Below are 20,819 nucleotides of genomic sequence, written 5' to 3'. Positions count from 1 at the left end.
GGGGATGAACCATAAATTGTTTGGTGGGTGAATGCACATAATTTGAAAGTAATGCATGAACTTATAGGTAGCCAGTGCATTGGAAGTGTCAGCCCCTGTGGCTAGCAGGCCCATGTCTGACACTGGGAGGGGCTGTTCATTGAGTGGGTGGCCACCTGCCTTGATGCCAGCCGCTGTGCACAGTCCCAGGACCGGTCAGCATCGGACCTGACACCTATTAGGTGTGTGGATTCCACATCATTCTTGTCGGCACCAAGGGGTGTTGATGCTCAGCATTGGGAGAAGGCCAAGAAGCACAAGCATCATTCCCTCTTGACGGATAGTGCCTGGAGCTCTGGGGCATTGAGCACCTCAGTACCCAAGAAGCGTCGGCATTGAGAGGAGTACTCCCCCTCTACTTGAAGAGGTTCCTTCGCACCGCTCTCCTGGTAACCAGGACCCAGCTTTGCCATGGGACCGACAGTCTCAGAACCAGTGCTCCAGCCTTTATCAATGTCGATCCTCAATGAACGGACTGGGCTATGCTCCAAGAGCACTTGGCAGGGCTTCTTCAGGCACAAGAGTCCATTGATACTGGGGGCACTTGCGCCAGCCATCACTCTACCTCTGCCTGACTCACAGGGCCCTTAGCCTGTGGTGTGGTCACCAATGCCAGTATCACATGGAGCATTGGCATTGACACCAGCCCATGCAGGTACCCCCTCGACCTTTGGATGAAGTTTCACCAGAGTCTAGAGGCAAATTTGCAGCTCTGCACCATTCTAGGTGTGGTCTTAGCCTCCTATGCGGAGTGTTTTGTTGGCTCTGATGTGGACCATTCATGGGAGTCTAACGATGATTCAAGGTACTTCTCGTCAGAGGAGTCCTATGGAATTCCATCAGACCCCTCTCCTCATGAGTAAAGATGGAAATCTTCACCTGAGAGTCTCTCCTTTGCTGCTTTTGTTAAGGAGATGGTGGCTGTCCACCCTATTAAGTGGAGATTGAGGACGAGCCTAGAGCTGAGATGTTTGGACTATGACTCTCCTAGAGAGGCTATGATGTTCCCTCTTACAGAATCCTTTGTGATGTTCAGGTGAAGAATTGGGAGTCCCCTTTGTCCCAGTTTTTCCCAAAAAGATTTACACCATGTATTGGATTCAAAGTGCACTTAGATTTGATAGAGCTGTAGTGGCTTTACAGTATGTATTTATTTATTTTCTGCATTTGTACGCCACATTTTCCAACCAAATTTGTCGGTTCAATGTGGCTTATGTTTTACATCAATTCAACATATTTCATTGTTTTTGATTCCATCAGTTTGACCTGTTACATTGTTGTTGGGAGTGCCCATGTGTCTTTGGCCAATTTCTGACCACATGCATGACTAAGGCAAGGAGGAAGCACTCATCACTTAGTACCTAGCTCCCCCCACACCAAGTCTTCAGCATGTACTCTCACCACTCCTGGGTTCCAATCCCTTCTCCCCATATTGGATGTGGAACCAGCTGCAGCTTCACTCTTCCAACTTTCTTAGAATGCTCTTTCCAATCCCCTCCTTTGTGTCTTGAGATTTAGCTTTAGCTCTAACTAAAATGGAAGGTTAAGTGACTTGCCCAGGATTGCAAGCAGCAGTAGTAGGATTTGAACTGGGCTTCCCTCAGTGTCAAGCCCAGTGCTCTAACCATTAGTCTACTTCTCCATTGTACTTCCTGTCTTCTTCCCTAAGCCACACTCTCATCCTGGAGAAGCAACACGACATACCTTAGACTACAAGTGTGCTTTTCTATCTACACTTCTTCCCTTGGTTCATTAATCTCATCCCATGGCTTTTCCTACCATCTCTATGCTGATGACTCCCAAATCTACCTTTCTACCCCTGATATCTCACCTTGCATCCAAACCAAAGTTTCAGCATGCTTGTCTGACATTGCTGCCTGGATGTCTCAACGCCACCTGAAATTAAATATGACCAAAACCGAGCTTCTCATTTTCCCCCCCAAACCCACCTCCCCGCTCCCCCCGTTTTCTATTTCTGTTGATGGCTCTCTCATTCTCCCTGTCTCCTCAGCTCGAAACCTTGGGGTCATCTTTGACTCTTCTCTCTCCTTCTCTGCTCATATCCAGCAGACCGCCAAGACCTGTCGTTTCTTTCTTTACAATATCCGTAAATCCGCCCCTTTCTTTCCGAGCACTCTACCAAAACCCTCATCCACACCCTTGTCACCTCTCGTTTAGACTACTGCAATCTGCTTCTTGCTGGCCTCCCACTTAGTCACCTCTCCCCTCTCCAATCGGTTCAAAACTCTGCTGCCCGTCTCATCTTCCGCCAGGGTCGCTTTACTCATACTACCCCTCTCCTCAAGACCCTTCACTGGCTCCCTATCCGTTTTCGCATCCTGTTCAAACTTCTTCTACTAACCTATAAATGTATTCACTCTGCTGCTCCCCAGTATCTCTCCACACTCGTCCTTCCCTACACCCCTTCCCGTGCACTCCGCTCCATGGATAAATCCTTCTTATCTGTTCCCTTCTCCACTACTGCCAACTCCAGACTTTGCGCCTTCTGTCTCGCTGCACCCTACGCCTGGAATAAACTTCCTGAGCCCCTACGTCTTGCCCCATCCTTGGCCACCTTTAAATCTAGACTGAAAGCCCACCTCTTTAACATTGCTTTTGACTCGTAACCACTCGCCTCCACCTACCCTCCTCTCTTCCTTCCCGTTCACATTAATTGATTTGATTTGCTTACTTTATTTATTTTTTGTCTATTAGATTGTAAGCTCTTTGAGCAGGGACTGTCTTTCTTCTATGTTTGTGCAGCGCTGCGTATGCCTTGTAGCGCTATAGAAATGCTAAATAGTAGTAGTAGTAGTATCTATTTTCTTGAGCATACAAAACCTTATAGGAAGTCATCCCAGCTTTTTGTATCCTTCAGCCCTAACAGATTATGGATTCCCATCACCAAACATACTCAGCGTGGCTGGCTGACTGTATCTCCTACACGTATGCTCGGGTTGGACTTGACCCTTCATGGCCCTGTTACCACTCACAATGTAAAATCCATGGCGGCTTCATTAGCTCATTTCCGCTCTGCCTCCGTTGAAGAAATTTGCAAGGCAGCAACATGGTCTCTATCCAGACCTTCACTGCTCACTACATAAGAACATAAGAATAGCCATACTGGGTCAGACCCAATGGTCCTTCTAGCCCAGTATCCTGCTTCCAATAGTGGCTAATCCAGATCAAAAGTACCTGGCAGAAACCCAAATCATGGCAACATTCCATGCTGCCAATCCCAGGGCAAGCAGTGGCTTCTCCCATGTCTGTCTAGGCAGGATAGCAGTTTGGACAAGCAAGCCTTCAACATCTTTTTAGTACTTGAATGCCAACTACACCCTCTGGCCCTTTTTCCTGCCAGGCTCACTTTCAGCTAAGTTGCAAAACTCATTTATGTTGTGAGCCTGGTAGCTAATGAGTCCCACACGTGAGAAGACTATGCCTGCTTGTCCACCTGTAGCAGGTGTTCTCCGAGGACAGCAGGCACATATTCTCTCATCCCTCCTGCTTCCCCTTGGACTTGTCTTCTTAGCTTTAGTACTGTACTGCACTGTCTCAAAGATTTAAAGGGACAGTGCGCTTGTCAGTGTCCACACACGGCTACGTGAATGACGTCACCTCATATGTGAGAATATATGTCTGTTGTCCTCAGAGAACAGCTGCTACAGGTATTTAACTTAGCTATATGTGAAAGTACTGGAAATTGTACTTAAGTACTGTAACGAAGTAAGATGCATGTTATAAGGTACATGTTATAAGGTTCATATTATAAGGTGCATGTTATGAGGAATTCGTTGCCAGAGAATGTGGTAAAAGCAGTTAGTTTAGTAGGGTTTAAAAAAGGTTTGGATCTTCCTAAAAGAGAAGTCCATAAGCCATTATTAAGATGGTCTTGGGAAAAAACCACAGCTTATTTCTAGGATAATCAGCATAAAATGTATTGTACTGTTTTGAGATCTAGCCAGGCACTTGTGACCTTGACTGCTCACTGTTAGAAACAGGATGCTGAGCTTGATGGACCTTTGGTCTGTATCAGTCTGGCAACACTTATGTTATTGGTTACTACCCAACCTTGTTTAGACATTATGGAAAACATGATAAAATCAAAAAGGTTGTAACAAGGAAGAGAGAAGCTTTAAGATTGAAAAACAGCCTCAGAAAGGTGTTATTTAGATAGAATTTCAACACCTTTCATCCAGGCTTTGTGCAATATGACCCCTTCCCATTTCTGGATTTCTTCTAATCTGTGGAACTTCTGTGCTCCCTTCCAGGCTATGTGCATGTGTGTATCACTTCCTTCCTGGGCTTTGTGCATCAGTATGTCTACACTTTACTTTTTCTCAGCCTTCCTGTGTAAGTTTATCTTCCTATACTTCTCTCCAACTCCGTGCCCAAGGTATCACCCCCCCTCCATTCTGTTTAAAGCTTTCTGCCTGGGGGTATCGCCCCCCACTTTCTAGTCTATCTCTAGTTATGTGCCTGGGGGTATCGCTCCCTCCCTTCCACTCTGTCTGAAGCTCTGTGCATGGGGGTATTGCCCCCTCCCTTCCACAGTCTAAAGCTCCGTGCCGGGGAGTATCACCCCCTCCCTTTCACTCTGCTTCCAGCTCTGTGTCCTTGTACATCCCTCTTTAATACTCTGACACATTTTTCATGCTGCCTTCTTGTACCTGTATTTTGACATGTGGATGAGTTTTTGGTGTAGTAATTGTTGGATTTGTGTTTTCCAGCTTCCCTCAGGGAGAATCTTTTGTCCCATTCTCTGTGAATCAGCACTTCTCCTCTCCACCGGCTTCTCCCAGACACTTCATTCTTTTAGGACGAAACTTTCATCAATGGCGCTACAGCTCAGAGCAAGGTACGCACTGTTCTGTTCTGTCTTGTCTGTAGGGGGGGGGAGCTTTTGCAAAAAAACGTCAAAAAATCCAGTAACAAACATGGCTGTGACAATGTGTTTTAAGCCTGTAAAACTGCCTTAATTCTTGAAGTGTGTTTCTCTAGTTTGGCCAGCAGGTGGTGCATATAACTGTTACAAAGAACTGACCTTTGCCTTCTTTAGTTAACACAGATAAAGGAAATGCCTGCAGTGATGTAACCACCTATTATTTTAACTTGTTATTCTGGGCTCTGATTGGCCCAGGAGCTCATTTTCATTTGGATTTTGCTGGCTTTTTTCCCAGACTTAGCCCAGAAGAAAAGAGAGACCGATCTCTCTTCTGAGGCCCTGTGATCAGTTATATTTGATAATCTGTGAGCAGCATATTTTCTGATCTTCCCAGGTACTTTTTAGAAAGTAAACAAATGTTTAGATAGTTTTATAATCTATATTTCAGTCACCTGTTATTGTGGTGTGCAATTATGTTTATTATGCATTTCTCCTGCTAATATAAACAGTTAAAAAAATTGCTCATGCATTTTAGGACTTTCGGTATTGTGTTCCAAATTTTGGGACAGATGTATGTGACTCTGGTTGATAATGCAGATTTGTATCTTAGGCTTTGGACTCTAGGGAAGTGTAGGGTGAGGTAGGTTCTTGCACCTTCGATTGCAGTGCGCATAGGTAGTTCCATTAGGTTTGTCATGTTATTCTGATGCGAGGCCAAAGATTATCCTGTGAGCCAGTGTGCAAATTTTGAAGATTATACGTGCCTTGATGGGTAGCCAGTGAAGTTTGAGCAGCAGGGGTCTTTTGAATCGATTTATACCAAATATTAGATGAACCGCTGTATTTTGTGCTGTTTGCAGTGCCTTTAGTATTTGTTTCCTGCATCCAGCATAGATTCCATTGCAGTAATCTACATGGGCAAGGACCATGGATTGGAATAGTATGCGGAATATGTCTTTTGGGAAGTAATTTTTTATGCGTTTCAATTTCCACATGGTTTGGAACATTTTCTTTGTTGTGGTTGAGATTTGCTTGTCGAAGGATAGATTACGGTCAATGGTGACTCCTAGGATTTTTAGGTTGTCAGATATTTTGAGGGATGTGCCCATGGCGTCTATATTTGGGTATCGTTCGGTATTGTGTTGTGATGTGAAAATCAGGCAGTGTGTTTCTTCTTTGTTCAGTTTGAGCTTGAACAATGATGACCAGGATTCCATTGTGTTTATGCCATCCACTATCCTTGACGTAATTTCGGTCAGGTCTTTTTGGAAGGGGATATAGATGGACACGTCATCAGCCGTATATGAGGGGGGGTTGAAGCCTTGTTTGGATAGTGTTCGGGCCAAGGAGGCCATCATAAATTCAATAGCATTGGTGAAAGTGGTGAGCCCTGGGGAACCCCACATTTCGCTCTCCATGGGGGGAGGGGGAGGAAATTGTCTTGACTCGATATGATCTTGTAGTCAAGAAGCCTAGTAGCCAGTTTAGCCAGTTGAGCAACTTCCCTCCAATACTAGTTTTATCAAGGATTCTTTTTAGGATGGTTGACCATGTCAAATGCATTCGACATGTCGAATTGTAGAAGTATGTTTTTTTTCTGTTTGCAATTTCCTTTTTGAGGTTGGCCAGTAGTGTAATCAATACTGTTTTGGTGCTGTGATGGAGTCTGAAGCCTGATTGGGAGTCATGTAGTATAGAAAATTTGTTAATTTAGTCAGTTAATTGGGTGGCCATTATTCCTTCCATGATTTTAGTCATTATAGGTGTTGATGTGACTGGCCTGTAGTTCAGCGTGTCACTTATGTTATTCTTGGTGTCTTTCGGCATTGGTGTAAGCATTATATTGGTTTTTGTCTTTGGGAAATGGCCTTCTTGAAACGTAGTTCAGTAGAGAGGTAAGCTGGTTAATGAATCGGTCTGGGGCTACTTTTAGTATGTAGTTAGAGCATGTGCCTAGCATGCAGTAAGCAGAGGAGAATTTTCTTAATGCTTGCACTACTCTCTCATTTGTGGGTTGCATGAAGGGGGTCCGTGTTCTGTCTGCTGGGTGGTGGTCGAGTTTATCTATTAGAGATTTGAGGTTTGTGTCATGTTGTTTAAGGCTTCTCCTTAGGATCTTCTCTTTGAAGAATCTGGCGAGGTCGTTAGTTGACGGGGGATCTTTGTTCACCATCGTCTGAGGTTTCGTGTTTATTAGGTTGTTCATTATTTAGTTTAATTTCTTTGTGTCATTGTAGTCTGGACCTACTTGTTCTTTGTAGAATTTTGCTTTAGGCTGTCTGATTTTGATCTTGCACCTATTTCGTTCTTCTCTCCGTGTGGTTTTCTTTGTTTCATTTTTGTTTTTCCTCCATGCTCGTTCTAGTCTTCTGCATAGGGTTTTAGTTGTTTTTAGTTCCTTGTTGAACCATGGGGCTGATTTGCGCCTCTGTCTGGCTTTTTTTTTTTTCAAAAGGGCTATCATGTCCACTATGTTAGTGCACCTTTCATCCCATTCTGATAGGAACTTGTGAATCACTTGTGTTTGTCGTTGGGGACCATTGTCTTCGTATATGGCCGTCTAAGATTGGGTTGTATCAATCTTTCCTTGCGATTTGTATGGTGTTCATGTTATGTTGTATGGGTTTTGTGTGTTTTCCAGTAAAGGGTCATTTTTATCTTAGTAATCCAACCACAGGGATGCTGTCCAGCACGGGTTCTGTGTTCATTGTATTTATGTTTATACTTGTACATTTTACTATTGTTATGCTGTTAACAAAATTGTAAATTTGATGTTAAATAAGGCGGTTAATAAGTCCCAATCTAATATAATAAAACGCGCCCTCAACGTTCTGAGGACAACGTTCTGAAGCCATCTGACGTCACTCCCAGGCTGAAGGGTTCGTGGATTCGTGGTGTGAAGCCTTCAAGCCAGCCAGCCGTCTCTGCCCCGCCCTCGCGTCAAACGTCATGACGTCGAGGGCGGAAAAAAAAAAAAACAATTCCGGCAGCGCAGCGTCAGGGAAGGAGGTGGCGCTCCCGACATCTCTAGCCTTCCCTTCGCTGTGTTCCGCCTTCTTCTGACGTCAAGGATGACGTCAGAAGAAGGCGGAACACAGCGAAGGGAAGGCTAGACGTCGGGAGCGCCGCCTCCTTCCCTGACGCTTCGCTGCCGGAACCGCCACGGAGGTAAATTTAAAAAGAAGAAAAAAAAAAAAGTTGGGGGGAGAGAAGAGGGTGGCCAGTAAAGTTGAATAATGGGAGCGGGAGGGCAGGGGAGAAACGACAGCATGGATGCGAAGGGGGGGGGGGGGGAGAAGAGGGCGGGCCAGGCTGGGACATGGGAGAGAGAGAGCATGGATGCGAGGGGGGTCATGGAAGGGAGAGAGGGGACTTGCTGGAAAAGGTTGAATGGAGGCGGCAGGGAACAGAGGAGCATGGATGGGCATGGATTGGGAGGGCAGGGCTCAGGGAGAGAGGGGAATTGCTGGAAAGAGATGAATGGAGAGGACAGGGGACAGAGGAGCATGGATTGGGAGGGCAGGGCTCAGGGAGAGAGGGGAATTGCTGGATAGGGATGAATGGAGGGGACAGATGGGCATGGATGGATATGGATTGCAGGGCAGGGCTCAGGGAGAGAGGGGAATTGCTGGATAGGGATGAATGGAGGGGGCAGGTGACAGAGGAGCATGGATGGGCATGGATTGGGAGGGCAGGGCTCAGGAGAGGGGAATTGCTGGATAGGGATGAATGGAGGGGACAGATGGGCATGGATGGATATGGATTGCAGGGCTCAGGGAGAGAGGGGAATTGCTGGATAGGGATGAATGGAGGGGACAGGTGACAGAGGAGCATGGATGGGCATGGATTGGGAAGGCAGGGCTCAGGGAGAGAGGGGAATTGCTGGAAAAGGATGAATGGAGGGGGCAGGGGACAGATGGGCATGGATTGGGAGGGCAGGGCTCACACTCTCTCTCTCATATACAATGTCTTTCTGACTCTCACTCTCACACACTCTGTCTCACACTGTATCACATTCACTCTCTATGTGCCACACAGTCACTCACACACTCGCTTGGTCTCATACACTCACTCTCACAGAGAATCTGTGTCTCACACACACTCTCTCTCTCGCCCACACACACACACTCTCTCTCACACTGTGTCTCACATACACACTTGCACACACTCTCATTCTCACACACACACTCTCTCACAAACACACTCACACCCACACTCACTCTCTCTCTCACACACACACACTCACACTTTCACTCTGACTCTCAAACAGCCACTCTCACATACACTCTCCCAAACATACACACTCCAAGGAAAACCTTGCTAGCGCCCGTTTCATTTGTGTCAGAAACGGGCCTTTTTTACTAGTAAATAAATAAAATAAAAGCAGTTAGCAGGATTAAAAAAAGGTTTGACTAATTTCCTAAACGAAAAGTCTATAAGCCATTATTAAGATGGACTTGGGAAAATCCACTGCTTATTTCTAGGATAAATAGCATAAAAATCTGTTTTCTGGGATCTTGACAGGTACTTGTGACCTGGATTGGCCACTGTTGGAAATGATGGACCTTTGGTCTGTCCCAGTAAGGCAACGCTTATGTCCTTATGCCCTGGTGCTGCCTGTGCTGTCCCTGTTCTTTTGTGGGGCTTGTGCTGTACCTGCCCTGTTACTAGTGCTTAGTATGCTTTGAAAATCAAATAGAATAAATTTCTAATGCTGTGAGATGAACATCGGCCTGTGAATTAATGAAGTATCTATAGATATTCAGAGGGTAGTTTGATAAGGAGTCAACTATTGTAAGCTTGACCAAATTGATAAAGGGGATGGCACTCTTAGCGGGGTTTAAAAAAAGGTTTGGACGACTTCTACTACTACTACTACTTAGCATTTCTATAGCACTACAAGGCGTACGCAGCGCTGCACAAACATAGAAGAAAGACAGTCCCTGCTCAAAGAGCTTACAATCTAATAGACAAAAAATAAATAAAGTAAGCAAATCAAATCAATTAATGTGAACAGGAAGGAAGAGAGGAGGGTAGGTGGAGGCGAGTGGTTACAAGTGGTTACGAGTCAAAAGCAATGTTAAAGAGGTGGGCTTTCAGTCTAGATTTAAAGGTGGCCAAGGATGGGGCAAGACGTAGGGGCTCAGGAAGTTTATTCCAGGTGTAGGGTGCAGCGAGACAGAAGGCGCGAAGTCTGGAGTTGGCAGTAGTGGAGAAGGGAACAGATAAGAAGGATTTATCCATGGAGTGGAGTGCACGGGAAGGGGTGTAGGGAAGGACGAGTGTGGAGAGATACTGGGGAGCAGCAGAGTGATTATTATCAGTAGTAATGATTGGGTTATTCCTACTACTACTACTACTACTACTTAGCATTTCTATAGCGCTACAAGGCGTACGCAGCGCTGCACAAACATAGAAGAAAGACAGTCCCTGCTCAAAGAGCTTACAATCTAATAGACAAAAAATAAAGTAATCAAATCAATTAATGTGTACAGGAAGGAGGAGAGGAGGGTAGGTGGAGGCGAGTGGTTACGAGTCAAAAGGAAAAGTCCATAGGCTATTATTAAATTGGACGGGAAAAATCCACTGCTTATTTCTATAATAAGCAGCATAAAAAGTATTGTACCTTTGTGGGATCTTGCCAGGTACTTGTAACCTGGATTTGCCACTGTTGGAAACAGGATGCTGGGCTCGATGGACCTTTGGTCTTTCCCAGTATGGCAATACTTATGTACATGTGTAATCTGTAATTTCCTGTTAAATTAAAATAAATCCACACGTGTCTACATTTCTTAGCACTAGTTATAATGATTTTATTCACCAGGAGCTGGCCTTTTCATTCTGTATTTTCTTCTGTTATTACCCTTCTCTAATCCTGGTCACAAGTCCTCTCCCTCCACTTCTTACCCCTTCTCTATTCCTGGGTCTCAAGTCCTCTCTCTCCACCTCTTACCCCTTCTCTATTCTAGGGTCACAAGTCCTCTCTCTCCAACTCTTACCCCTTCTCTACTCTTGGGTCACTGGTCCTTTCCCTCAACCCCTTACCCCTTCTCTGTTCTGGGTCAGAAGCCCTCTCCTTCTTACCTCTTCTCTATTTCTGGACCACAGTTCCTCTCTCTCCACCCCTTACCCCTTCTCTATTCCTGGACCACAGTTCCTCTCTTTCCACCCCTTACCCCTTCTTTATTCCTGGACCACAGTTCCTCTCCCTCCACACCTTACCCCTTCTCTATTCCTGGGTCACAAGTCCTCTCTCTCCAACTCTTACCCCTTCTCTACTCTTGGGTCACTGGTCCTTTCCCTCAACCCCTTACCCCTTCTCTGTTCTGGGTCAGAAGCCCTCTCCTTCTTACCTCTTCTTTATTCCTGGACCACAGTTCCTCTCTCTCCACCCCTTACCCCTTCTCTATTCCTGGACCACAGTTCCTCTCCCTCCACACCTTACCCCTTCTCTATTCCTGGGTCACAAGTCCTCTCCCTCCAACTCTTACCCCTTCTCTACTCTTGGGTCACTGGTCCTTTCCCTCCACCTCTTACCCCTTCTCTGTTCTGGGTCAGAAGCCCTCTCCTTCTTACCTCTTCTCTATTCCTGGACTACAGTTCCTCTCTCTCCACACCTTACCCCTTCTGTATTCCTGGGGCACAGGTCCTTTCCTTCCACCCCTCACCTGTTCTCTGTTCCTAGTTTGCAAGACGTCTGTTTCTGTCTTGGAGTCCTTCCCTCAAGATATGAGCACTTGTGATGTTAACTGTTTCTGTGATGAAATTGTTGTTGATGGCTCAAATTAAATAAAAAGTTAAATTTATATTGTCATCCAGTCACATTAATGTTTTATCTTGTTCTTTGATAGCTCATAAGGGATTTCAGCGCTTTGAGGCTATGGAACTTGGATTGACAGACAGAAACTTAGACTCATCTGCTTCAGTGAAGGATCTGGTGCCTCGACAGAGATTTCTTCTCATCAATATTGTTGATAAAAAGGTGATCTACAGATACATTTTTTAACATTAGGTTCTCCTCATATATCTCTTTCCTGTCAGCTCTCTCTCTCTCTTTCTTTTCTCTCCTATTACATTTTTTCCTGTTTCACCCTCTTTCTCTACCTTCTAGCTAACTCCTTTCTCATCCTTTGTTCATTCTCTACCTACTCTCCATCTTCTGTCTCATCCTGTGTTCAGTCTTTCCATATTCTCTGTGGCGAAACAGGGGACTTTCTTGCCTATGACCTGTATTGTTGTTTTATTTTTCCCCTTCAATTCATTTCCCTTGTTTGGCCAGCAGGTGGTGTCTGTTTTCCTTTCAGCTTTTTTTCCCCAAAGGAGGAAAACCCCAGGGGGAGAGTAACCTGCAGTGTCATTGGTCAGAAACCCCTTAGTTCTAGTGCTCAGGGCCCTGAAGTGCAAGATCCAGCCAGAGTATGCTGGAATTATTCAGTCTTAGAGGGGGAGAGTGAAGACCTCTGCACTGACACCCTGTTCAGATCCTATGGGCAGTTATTTTTCTTGAACTCCTCAGATACTACTTAGGTAGTAAGGCAGTATTTAGTTAGGTAAAATAACAGGAATCAGCATTAAAACTGTTGCTGTTTGCTGTTTACACCTTTTTCTACCTTTTTATGATAATAAACCTATTAGTTTATTATCTCTGTTGTCCTGGACTGACTAAGAATCCCGGTAGTTTGTTTTCTCGGTCTGTGAGTGTTTTCTAGGAACTGTGGGACCCCTGGGAATGTGGCCTTAGAAACTACTGGGGAATAACTTGCGCGTGGGAGAGTCGCCCAGAGGCGAGTGGAGCCCAGTCAGTGGGTGGAGGGTATGCCAGTATAGGAGCACGTGCCCAGGTGCAAGTGGCCTGTACAGCGCTGGGACAGACCCTCTAAGTGGCCACAGGGTTATTAACACCAGGTGGGTGCTAGGGGTTGCAGTTAGGCATTATATGACACTCCATATCTTCTTTGTCATCTTGTATTCAGGCCTTCTGTGTCATCCTTTGTTTGCTCTCTCCCTTCTCTGTATCTTCTTTCTCTGTGTTACTATCCCTGCTTAATATCTTTTATTTTTTCCTATAGCTGACCCTATACACATACAACTGGTCATCTGATTTGGGATCAACATTAACTCGATCCCTCACTCGTCTGATTCAATGGCAGAATGCTCGCGCCCATATTGTTCACTGCCTCATCACTCAGAAGCTAGGACTTTTCCACCACTACTGCTTCTCAGATACACCATGGCATGAGGATCCCAAGCAGGTAATAGTTGTTGGGCCCAGCGCTTTCACTGTTCTCTCCCCTCTTCTGTAATAACCCTGTACTTCCCGTTATTTTATGTAACGTTGAATCACCTTGATAGTCTGCTTGAGGCAGCTTTACTTGCAGATACCTAGACACACACACATGCCTTTATTTTTCCTTTTCATATAGACATAAAATAGAGAATTACCAATGGCCACAGTCACTAATCTGGTTTAGAATAGCAGAAAACAAATATGAATTAGCAGCAAGGTTTTCTCTGGCCATATGGTCAGCACCCTGCAAGCCACACATGCTACATTCAGGTAGGTATGAGCATTGATCCACTGGGGCAGCAGAAATCTTCTCTGACAAAAGTAGTGTTCTCTCTGGAATGGAAAGTTTAGGTCCACTAGAGCTTGCATTGGTTTGTAGGTATTGATCAGCAAGCCCTTCATTTGGCAGCAAGGAGGTTGTTGAAACTGTTTGGAGCCAGATACATGCAACCTCGGTTCAAAATACTAAAGAGCATCGTAGAGGAATCATAAACCATTACAATTAATGCAAGATAAAAGTTAATGGCCTATAAATAGTCTACTCTATTAGAAAATCAAGCATGGTACCAGAAGATTGCTGGGTGGTCAATGTAACGCTGATTTTTATGTTTCAACAATTTTTATTGAAGACAAACTGAACTTACACTTCACAATAGGATGTACCTGATAATCAGAAATACTGTATCCTGTTACACTCTGTAATACCTTATTATACATTGCTTCATCTTCAAATTTGTATTTTCCTCTCCTCCTATCTTCCCCCCCTCCCCCCCCCTTTTCCCCCCCTTCCCCCCTCCCCCCTCCCCCAAGGATTACACTGCGTTTATTACAAATTCCTATCATATGACATCATTCTGGCCCATCATAGCTTGTTAAGTACAAGACTTCTACCACGATGTGTAAGAGTACTTATAAAGGGTCCCCAAATCTTTAAAAATCGATTTTTCCTTTTGTAGGAGCTTTTAGCCTCTTTCAGCTCCCACATCAACAATTGGTGTATTTGATTTCTCCAATGCCAGTACTCAGGAGGATCAGATGTAGTCCATGACTGCAAGATACATTTCCTTGCAAGTAAATACAATTTGCGGCAAAGTAGCTTTTCATCTGCCCTCACTCCCCTAAAAGAGTCCGGGCAATCCAGGACCAATTGTATAACTGTTCCTCGGACCCGCCGTGACACCACAAGGGACACAAAGTTCTCCACTCTTCTCCAGAACTGTTGTATTCTTATACATTCCCAAAATGCATGATAGTAAGTATTTTCAGTTTCTATTACATTTCAAACATATGGGCGTATGTATACCTCCTGCTCTAAATAGTTGTACTTGCGTGAAGTATGCCCTGTATAAAACCCGGAAAGCGCATTCTCGATAAAGTGCCCCACTTATCAGTTTAGGTATTCCTTTTATATGAGCTACAATATCCCAATTTGCAAGACTTGTCCCCACATCAGCTTCCCATCTTTGTCTAAGCTGGGCTAACTCTGCCCCAGGTCTTAACAACCATATCTTCCCTTGAATGGCAGAAACGGATGGGGCTTCTTCTGAGATCTCTATAAACAGCTCCTGAATCTTTTTACCTAAACCATTTTTTAGTGCTTCAATATCTAGGGTCTTGATATAGTGTTTCAACTGACAGTGAGCATATATATCGCCCCATGCTAATTCCCCCTGTTGGAATATTTGCCCTAATTGTTTGATCTGACCCTCTGAATTAACCACCTGTCCTATGTTCCTAATACCTGCCTGTGCCCACCTCACAAAAGCCTGATTCTCTAATCCAGGTTGAAATCCTGGGTTCCCCACAATAGTGAGAAGCCCTGTTGTGTGTACGTCTCCCCCCAAACACTTCCCCAGGAATTTCCATGCAGTCTGCAGTGGTCCTAAAAGCGTTGACTGCCGAATAGCCCTTGGCAGTGTTGGTCTATTTGTATGCAATAAGGATACCAATGTATATGGTTTAAAAAGATCTTCCTCCACATCGATGGGTGTATGATAATCAGTGGAAAGCGCCCAGTCCCTAACATGACGTGAGAGACATGCTATGTTATAATATTGCTTCCATATCATCAAGCTGATCAATCCATAGACTGGTGGGTTGTGTCCATCTACCAGCAGGTGGAGATAGAGAGCAAACTTTTGCCTCCCTATATGTGGTCATGTGCTGCCGGAAACTCCCCAGTATGTTCTCTATCTCAGCAGGTGGTGGTCACACACAGCAGCAGCTCTGGCTAGGCCTCCAAGCCTAATTTTTAGGTTTTGTTGAGTGCCTGGGGTTGAGGGCTCTTTTGAGCAAGTGCAAACCTGGTGGTGCCAGGTCCCTCCTTTTCTCCCCCCTCCCGCTGGCTCCGTTAAAAAAAAAAAAAATTTTGAACGTCCTTAAAGGCGTTTATTTCGACGTTTATTTAAGCGTCTATTGCAGCTACTCACTGGGACACCAGGTCGTTACAGCTCGGAGCGGACAGCAGGTAATTTTTACCTTTTTATAGCGGGCAGGGGGTTCCCCTATTCTTCTCCTCGTGGCATATGGCGTCGGAGGGCGAGGGCGCAAAGGGTCGCTCCCCGGATCGCTGGAGCGCTTCTAGAGGGGATGCGGGGGTCTTCAAGCCTGATTCGCCCTTGTTGGGTGACAGTTTCGTGACCGATGTATGTCCCGGTCCTTCCTCCGGCATGGCGGTTTTTCCCGCCATAAACGCCCATCCCCCGCTCCTCGCCTCCGCCATCTTGGCCGGCCACGCGGCTCGGACGGCTTCTTCTTGGGCCGCCCTTGAGGTTGGAGACATTAATGCCATGAACGCCCTTAATTTGGGCGACGGCACAAAAGCGGCTAAAGTTAAGAGCCGTTCTTCCCGCGCGGCTCCTTCGCGGAGTGTCGCGCCGGACGCCATCTTGGATGCGCAGCATGTCTCTCCCCCGCTCTTGCGAGCGCCGGTTGAGGGTGCGTCTAGGGCTGTTGCCCAGGCTGCGGAAGTGCACAGTCTGGGGGGTTTCTCCCCCGAGTTTGTTTTGCTGCTGCATCAGGCCTTCCTCATGCACAACGCTGCCCCTGCTCCCTCGTCTGGTAAAGAGGTTGAGGTTCCCAGAGGCAAACGCCCTCGGGTTGATTCCCAGGCCTTGGAGGAATTTGTCTCCTCCGATGTAGATGAGGGCAGCGTGTCTGAGGTCTCCCAACGGTCCTTTGCGGATTCCTTGGAGGAGACGGATCCCCGCTCGGTTGGAGCGGATGACCCCTCTGCAGCGCGGCTTTTTAGCCCAGAGGATTTGCCCAACCTGTTGCTACAGGCCATGGACACTTTGAAGATTTCCTCTCCGGAGGACGTCTCTCCCTCAGCCCCTGTTGGCTCTGCCATTATGCTGGGGACGAAGCGCCCGCCTAGAACCTTCCACGTGCATGATGCTATGCACACCTTAATTTCGGCTCAATGGGATGTCCCAGAAGCGAGCCTTAAAGTGGCTAGGGCTATGTCCCGCCTCTATCCTTTGGCTGTGAGTGAACGTGAGGCCTATCTGTGGCCTACCGTGGATTCTTTAATCACTGCGGTGACTAAGAAAACGGCGTTGCCGGTGGAAGGTGGCATGGCCCTAAAGGACGCCCAAGACAGAAGATTGGAGGCGGCCTTAAGGTCGTCCTACGAGGCTACTGCTTTAAATTTGCAGGCCTCAGTTTGCGGTTCCTATGTGGCCAGGGCGTGCCTGACTATGGTGCGGCGGGCTTCCCCCTCGGATTCTTCCTTGAGGGATGATTGGCCGGCCCTGGAATCGGGCTTGGCCTATTTGGCAGACTTGCTGTATGATGTCTTGAGAGCCTCAGCTAAAGGCATGGCTCAGACAATCTCTGCGCGGCGGTGGCTTTGGCTGAAGCATTGGTCTGCTGACCACGCCTCTAAATCCCGCCTGGCTAGATTGCCTTTTAAAGGCAAGCTGCTCTTTGGGGTCGAGCTGGACAAAATCGTGACCGATCTCGGCACGTCTAAGGGCAAGAAGTTACCAGAGGTCAGGGCTCGAGCTAGTGCTCGCCCCGGTACCTCCAGAGGACGGTTTCAGGAAGCCCGTCGGTACCGCCCGGGCAGGTCGGGCTCTTCTGCCTCCTCTTCCTTTAAGAGGACCTTCTCCCCCAAGCAGCGTTCCTTTCGCAGAGACCGCCGTCCCGGAGGTGCTCCCTCCGGTCCTCCCCCAGGGTCTCGTACCCAATGACGGGGTCTTGGTCCACGCCCCAGTGCAGATTGGAGGACGGCTGTCCTCGTTTCTGGGCGAGTGGACCACAATAACTTCAGACGCTTGGGTGCTGGAAGTCATCAGAGACGGCTACAAGCTAGAGTTCTGCCGACCCTTAAGAGACGGGTTTGTACTCTCTCCCTGCAAGTCTCCGGTCAAAGCTGTGGCAGTGCAGCAGACCTTGGACAATCTCATCCGCCTGGGGGCGGTCGTTCCGGTGCCAGAAAATCAGCTTGGCAAGGGACGTTACTCCATTTACTTTGTGGTACCAAAGAAAGGAGGTTCTGTCCGGCCTATCCTCGACCTCAAGGGGGTCAATCGGGCCTTGAAAGTTCGGCACTTTCGCATGGAGACTCTCCGCTCTGTTATAGCGGCAGTGAAGGCAGGGGAGTACCTGGCATCCTTGGACATCAAGGAAGCGTACTTGCATATTCCCATCTGGCCTCCTCATCAACGCTTCCTGCGTTTTGCAGTACTGGGCCGACACTTCCAGTTCAGAGCCCTCCCGTTCGGGTTGGCTACTGCTCCGCGGACCTTCTCCAAAGTAATGGTGGTCATCGCGGCCTTCCTGAGAAAGGAAGGAGTACAAGTCCATCCTTATCTGGACGACTGGTTGATCCGAGCCCCCTCTTATGCAGAGTGCGGCAAAGCTGTGAACCGGGTGGTTGCTCTTTTGAGCTCCCTGGGATGGATCATCAACTGGGAGAAAAGCCAGCTGCGCCCCACTCAGTCCCTGGAGTATCTGGGAGTTCGATTCGACACCCAAGTGGGCAGAGTGTTCCTGCCAGACAATCGGATTGTCAAGCTTCAGGCTCAGGTGAACCAGTTCCTAGTAGCCTCTCCTCTTCGGGCTTGGGACTATGTGCAGCTGTTGGGCTCTATGATGGCCACGATGGAAGTAGTGCCCTGGGCCAGGGCTCATATGAGACCACTTCAACACTCTCTGCTGCAGCGCTGGACTCCGGTGTCGGAGGATTATGCTGTGCGCCTTCCCTTGGGCCCAGCAGTGCGCAAGGCGCTGAGCTGGTGGACGCAGATGGACAAGTTGTCTGCAGGAATGCCTCTGGTGACCCCAGAGTGGATTGTCGTCACGACGGACGCTTCCTTGTCGGGCTGGGGAGCCCACTGCTTGGGAAGGACAGCGCAGGGACTCTGGTCTCCTGCAGAGGCAAAGTGGTCTATCAACCTCCTGGAACTCAGAGCCATTCGGTTGGCGCTTTTGGAGTTCATCCCGGTACTGGCGTTGAAACCAGTACGGGTTCTGTCGGACAATGCCACGGCTGTGGCCTATGTCAACCGCCAGGGAGGTACCAAGAGCGCCCCTCTAGCCAAGGAGGCTATGAATCTATGCCAGTGGGCGGAAGCGAACCTGGAGCAGCTTTCAGCGGCCCACATTGCCGGAGTCATGAATGTCAAGGCGGACTTTCTCAGTCGCCATACCTTGGAGCCCGGAGAGTGGCAGCTATCTGCTCAGGCGTTCTTGGACATCACGAAGCGCTGGGGCCAGCCGAGCCTAGATCTGATGGCGTCATCGGCCAATTGCCAAGTGCCGCGCTTCTTCAGCAGAGGACGGGACCCTCGATCCCTGGGAGTAGATGCTCTTCTCCAACAGTGGCCGACACAAGAGCTTCTCTATGTGTTCCCGCCCTGGCCCATGTTGGGCAGGGTGCTAGACCGGGTGGCAAAGCATCCCGGCAGGGTAATCCTGGTGGGTCCGGATTGGCCCAGACGTCCCTGGTATGCGGACTTGATCAGGCTCTCAGTCGACGATCCTCTGCGACTGCCAGTGGAGCAGGGCCTGTTACATCAGGGGCCCGTGGTGATGGAGGATCCCTCCCCCTTTGGTCTTACGGCCTGGCTATTGAGCGGCAGCGTCTGAGGAAGAAGGGCTTCTCAGACAAGGTCATCGCCACTATGCTGAGAGCGAGGAAGCGCTCTACTTCTACTGCTTACGCCAGGGTTTGGCGTATCTTTGCAGCGTGGTGTGAAGCAGGCTCACTTTCTCCCTTCACTGCTCCAATTTCTTCAGTGTTGGCGTTCCTGCAAGAAGGTCTAGAGAAAGGCCTGTCGCTCAGTTCCCTTAAAGTCCAGGTAGCGGCTCTGGCTTGCTTCAGGGGCCGCCTGAAGGGTGTTTCCCTGGCTTCGCAGCCAGATGTGGTGCGCTTTCTCAAGGGAGTTAATCACCTGCGCCCTCCTCTGCACTCAGTGGTGCCTGCGTGGAATCTCAACCTGGTGCTAAGAGCATTGCAGAAGCCGCCTTTTGAACCCTTGTCGAGGGCATCTCTGAAAGACCTGACGTTGAAAGCAGACTTTTTGGTGGCTATCACTTCAGCCAGAAGAGTTTCCGAGCTCCAGGCGCTCTCTTGTCGAGAGCCTTTTCTGCAGTTCACTGAGGCAGGAGTGACTATTCGCACAGTGCCTTCCTTCCTGCCCAAGATTGTTTCTCGATTCCATGTGAATCAGCAGCTCTGTCTCCCTTCCTTTCGTAGGGAGGACTACCCAGAGGAGTACTCTGCTCTTAAATATCTGGATGTGAGACGAGTCATCATCAGATACTTGGAAGTGACCAATGATTTCCGGAAGTCAGATCATCTGTTTGTCCTGTGTGCAGGTCCTCGTAAGGGTCTGCAGGCTGCTAAGCCTACAGTGGCAAGATGGGTCAAGGAAGCCATTACAGCGGCTTATGTGGCCGCGGGGAAGGTGCCGCCTATCCAGCTGAAGGCTCACTCCACAAGAGCTCAGGCGGCCTCGATGGCAGAGGCCGGATCCGTCTCCTTGGAAGAGATATGCAAGGCGGCAACTTGGGCTTCGGCTCATACATTCTCCAAGCATTACCGTTTGACTGTGGCTGCACGGGCGGAGGCCCGGTTTGGAGCTTCAGTGTTGAGGTCAGGGATTTCAATGTCCCGCCCTGGGTGAGTACTGCTTCGGTACATCCCACCAGTCTATGGATTGATCAGCTTGATGATATGGAAGGTAAAATTATGTATAATCATACCTGATAATTTTCTTTCCATTAATCATAGCTGATCAATCCATAGCCCCTCCCAGATATCTGTACTGTTTTTATTCTGGTTGCATTTCAGGTTCAAGTTTAGTCTTCAGTTACTTCAGAAAGACTTCGTGTTCAAGTTTTTTCACTTGGATTCTTCAAGAGTTAAGACGAGTTTGTGTTACAGTGAGCTGCTGCATTCCTCTCCCCTCCGTTTTACGGGGCTGGATTGAGACTTAAAATTCTGCCGGCACTCCCTCCCGCTTCGTGCGGCTGTAGGGCAGCTTTGTACCCTTCCCGCTTCGGCGGTGTTAGGGTCAGTCAGCTCCTCCCGCGGTTGCGGTTGCAGGATAAGCCAGATCCCCCCGCATCGGCGGGTGTGGTGTCCCTCCCCCGCTCCGC

General features: G+C 47.9%; 1 protein-coding gene across 6 annotated transcripts in view; it reads left to right on the top strand.

The window, feature by feature from the left end:
* SZT2 (SZT2 subunit of KICSTOR complex) overlaps nucleotides 1-20,819 on the top strand; it is a 484,798-nt gene that overhangs the window by 361,977 nt on the left and 102,002 nt on the right. For all 6 annotated transcript variants that reach the window (XM_030207429.1, XM_030207428.1, XM_030207430.1 and 3 more), the window contains exons 55-57: nucleotides 4,770-4,897; nucleotides 11,776-11,906; nucleotides 12,994-13,176. In XM_030207429.1, coding sequence (XP_030063289.1) covers nucleotides 4,770-4,897; nucleotides 11,776-11,906; nucleotides 12,994-13,176 — 442 coding nt within the window. The remainder of the gene's footprint in view (nucleotides 1-4,769; nucleotides 4,898-11,775; nucleotides 11,907-12,993; nucleotides 13,177-20,819) is intronic.

The sequence above is a fragment of the Microcaecilia unicolor genome, chromosome 6 (genome assembly GCF_901765095.1).
Source record: "Microcaecilia unicolor chromosome 6, aMicUni1.1, whole genome shotgun sequence".
Classification (NCBI taxonomy): domain Eukaryota; kingdom Metazoa; phylum Chordata; class Amphibia; order Gymnophiona; family Siphonopidae; genus Microcaecilia; species Microcaecilia unicolor.
Note: the sequence above shows the minus strand (reverse complement) of the source record. Positions and strands in the feature narration are given on the sequence as shown.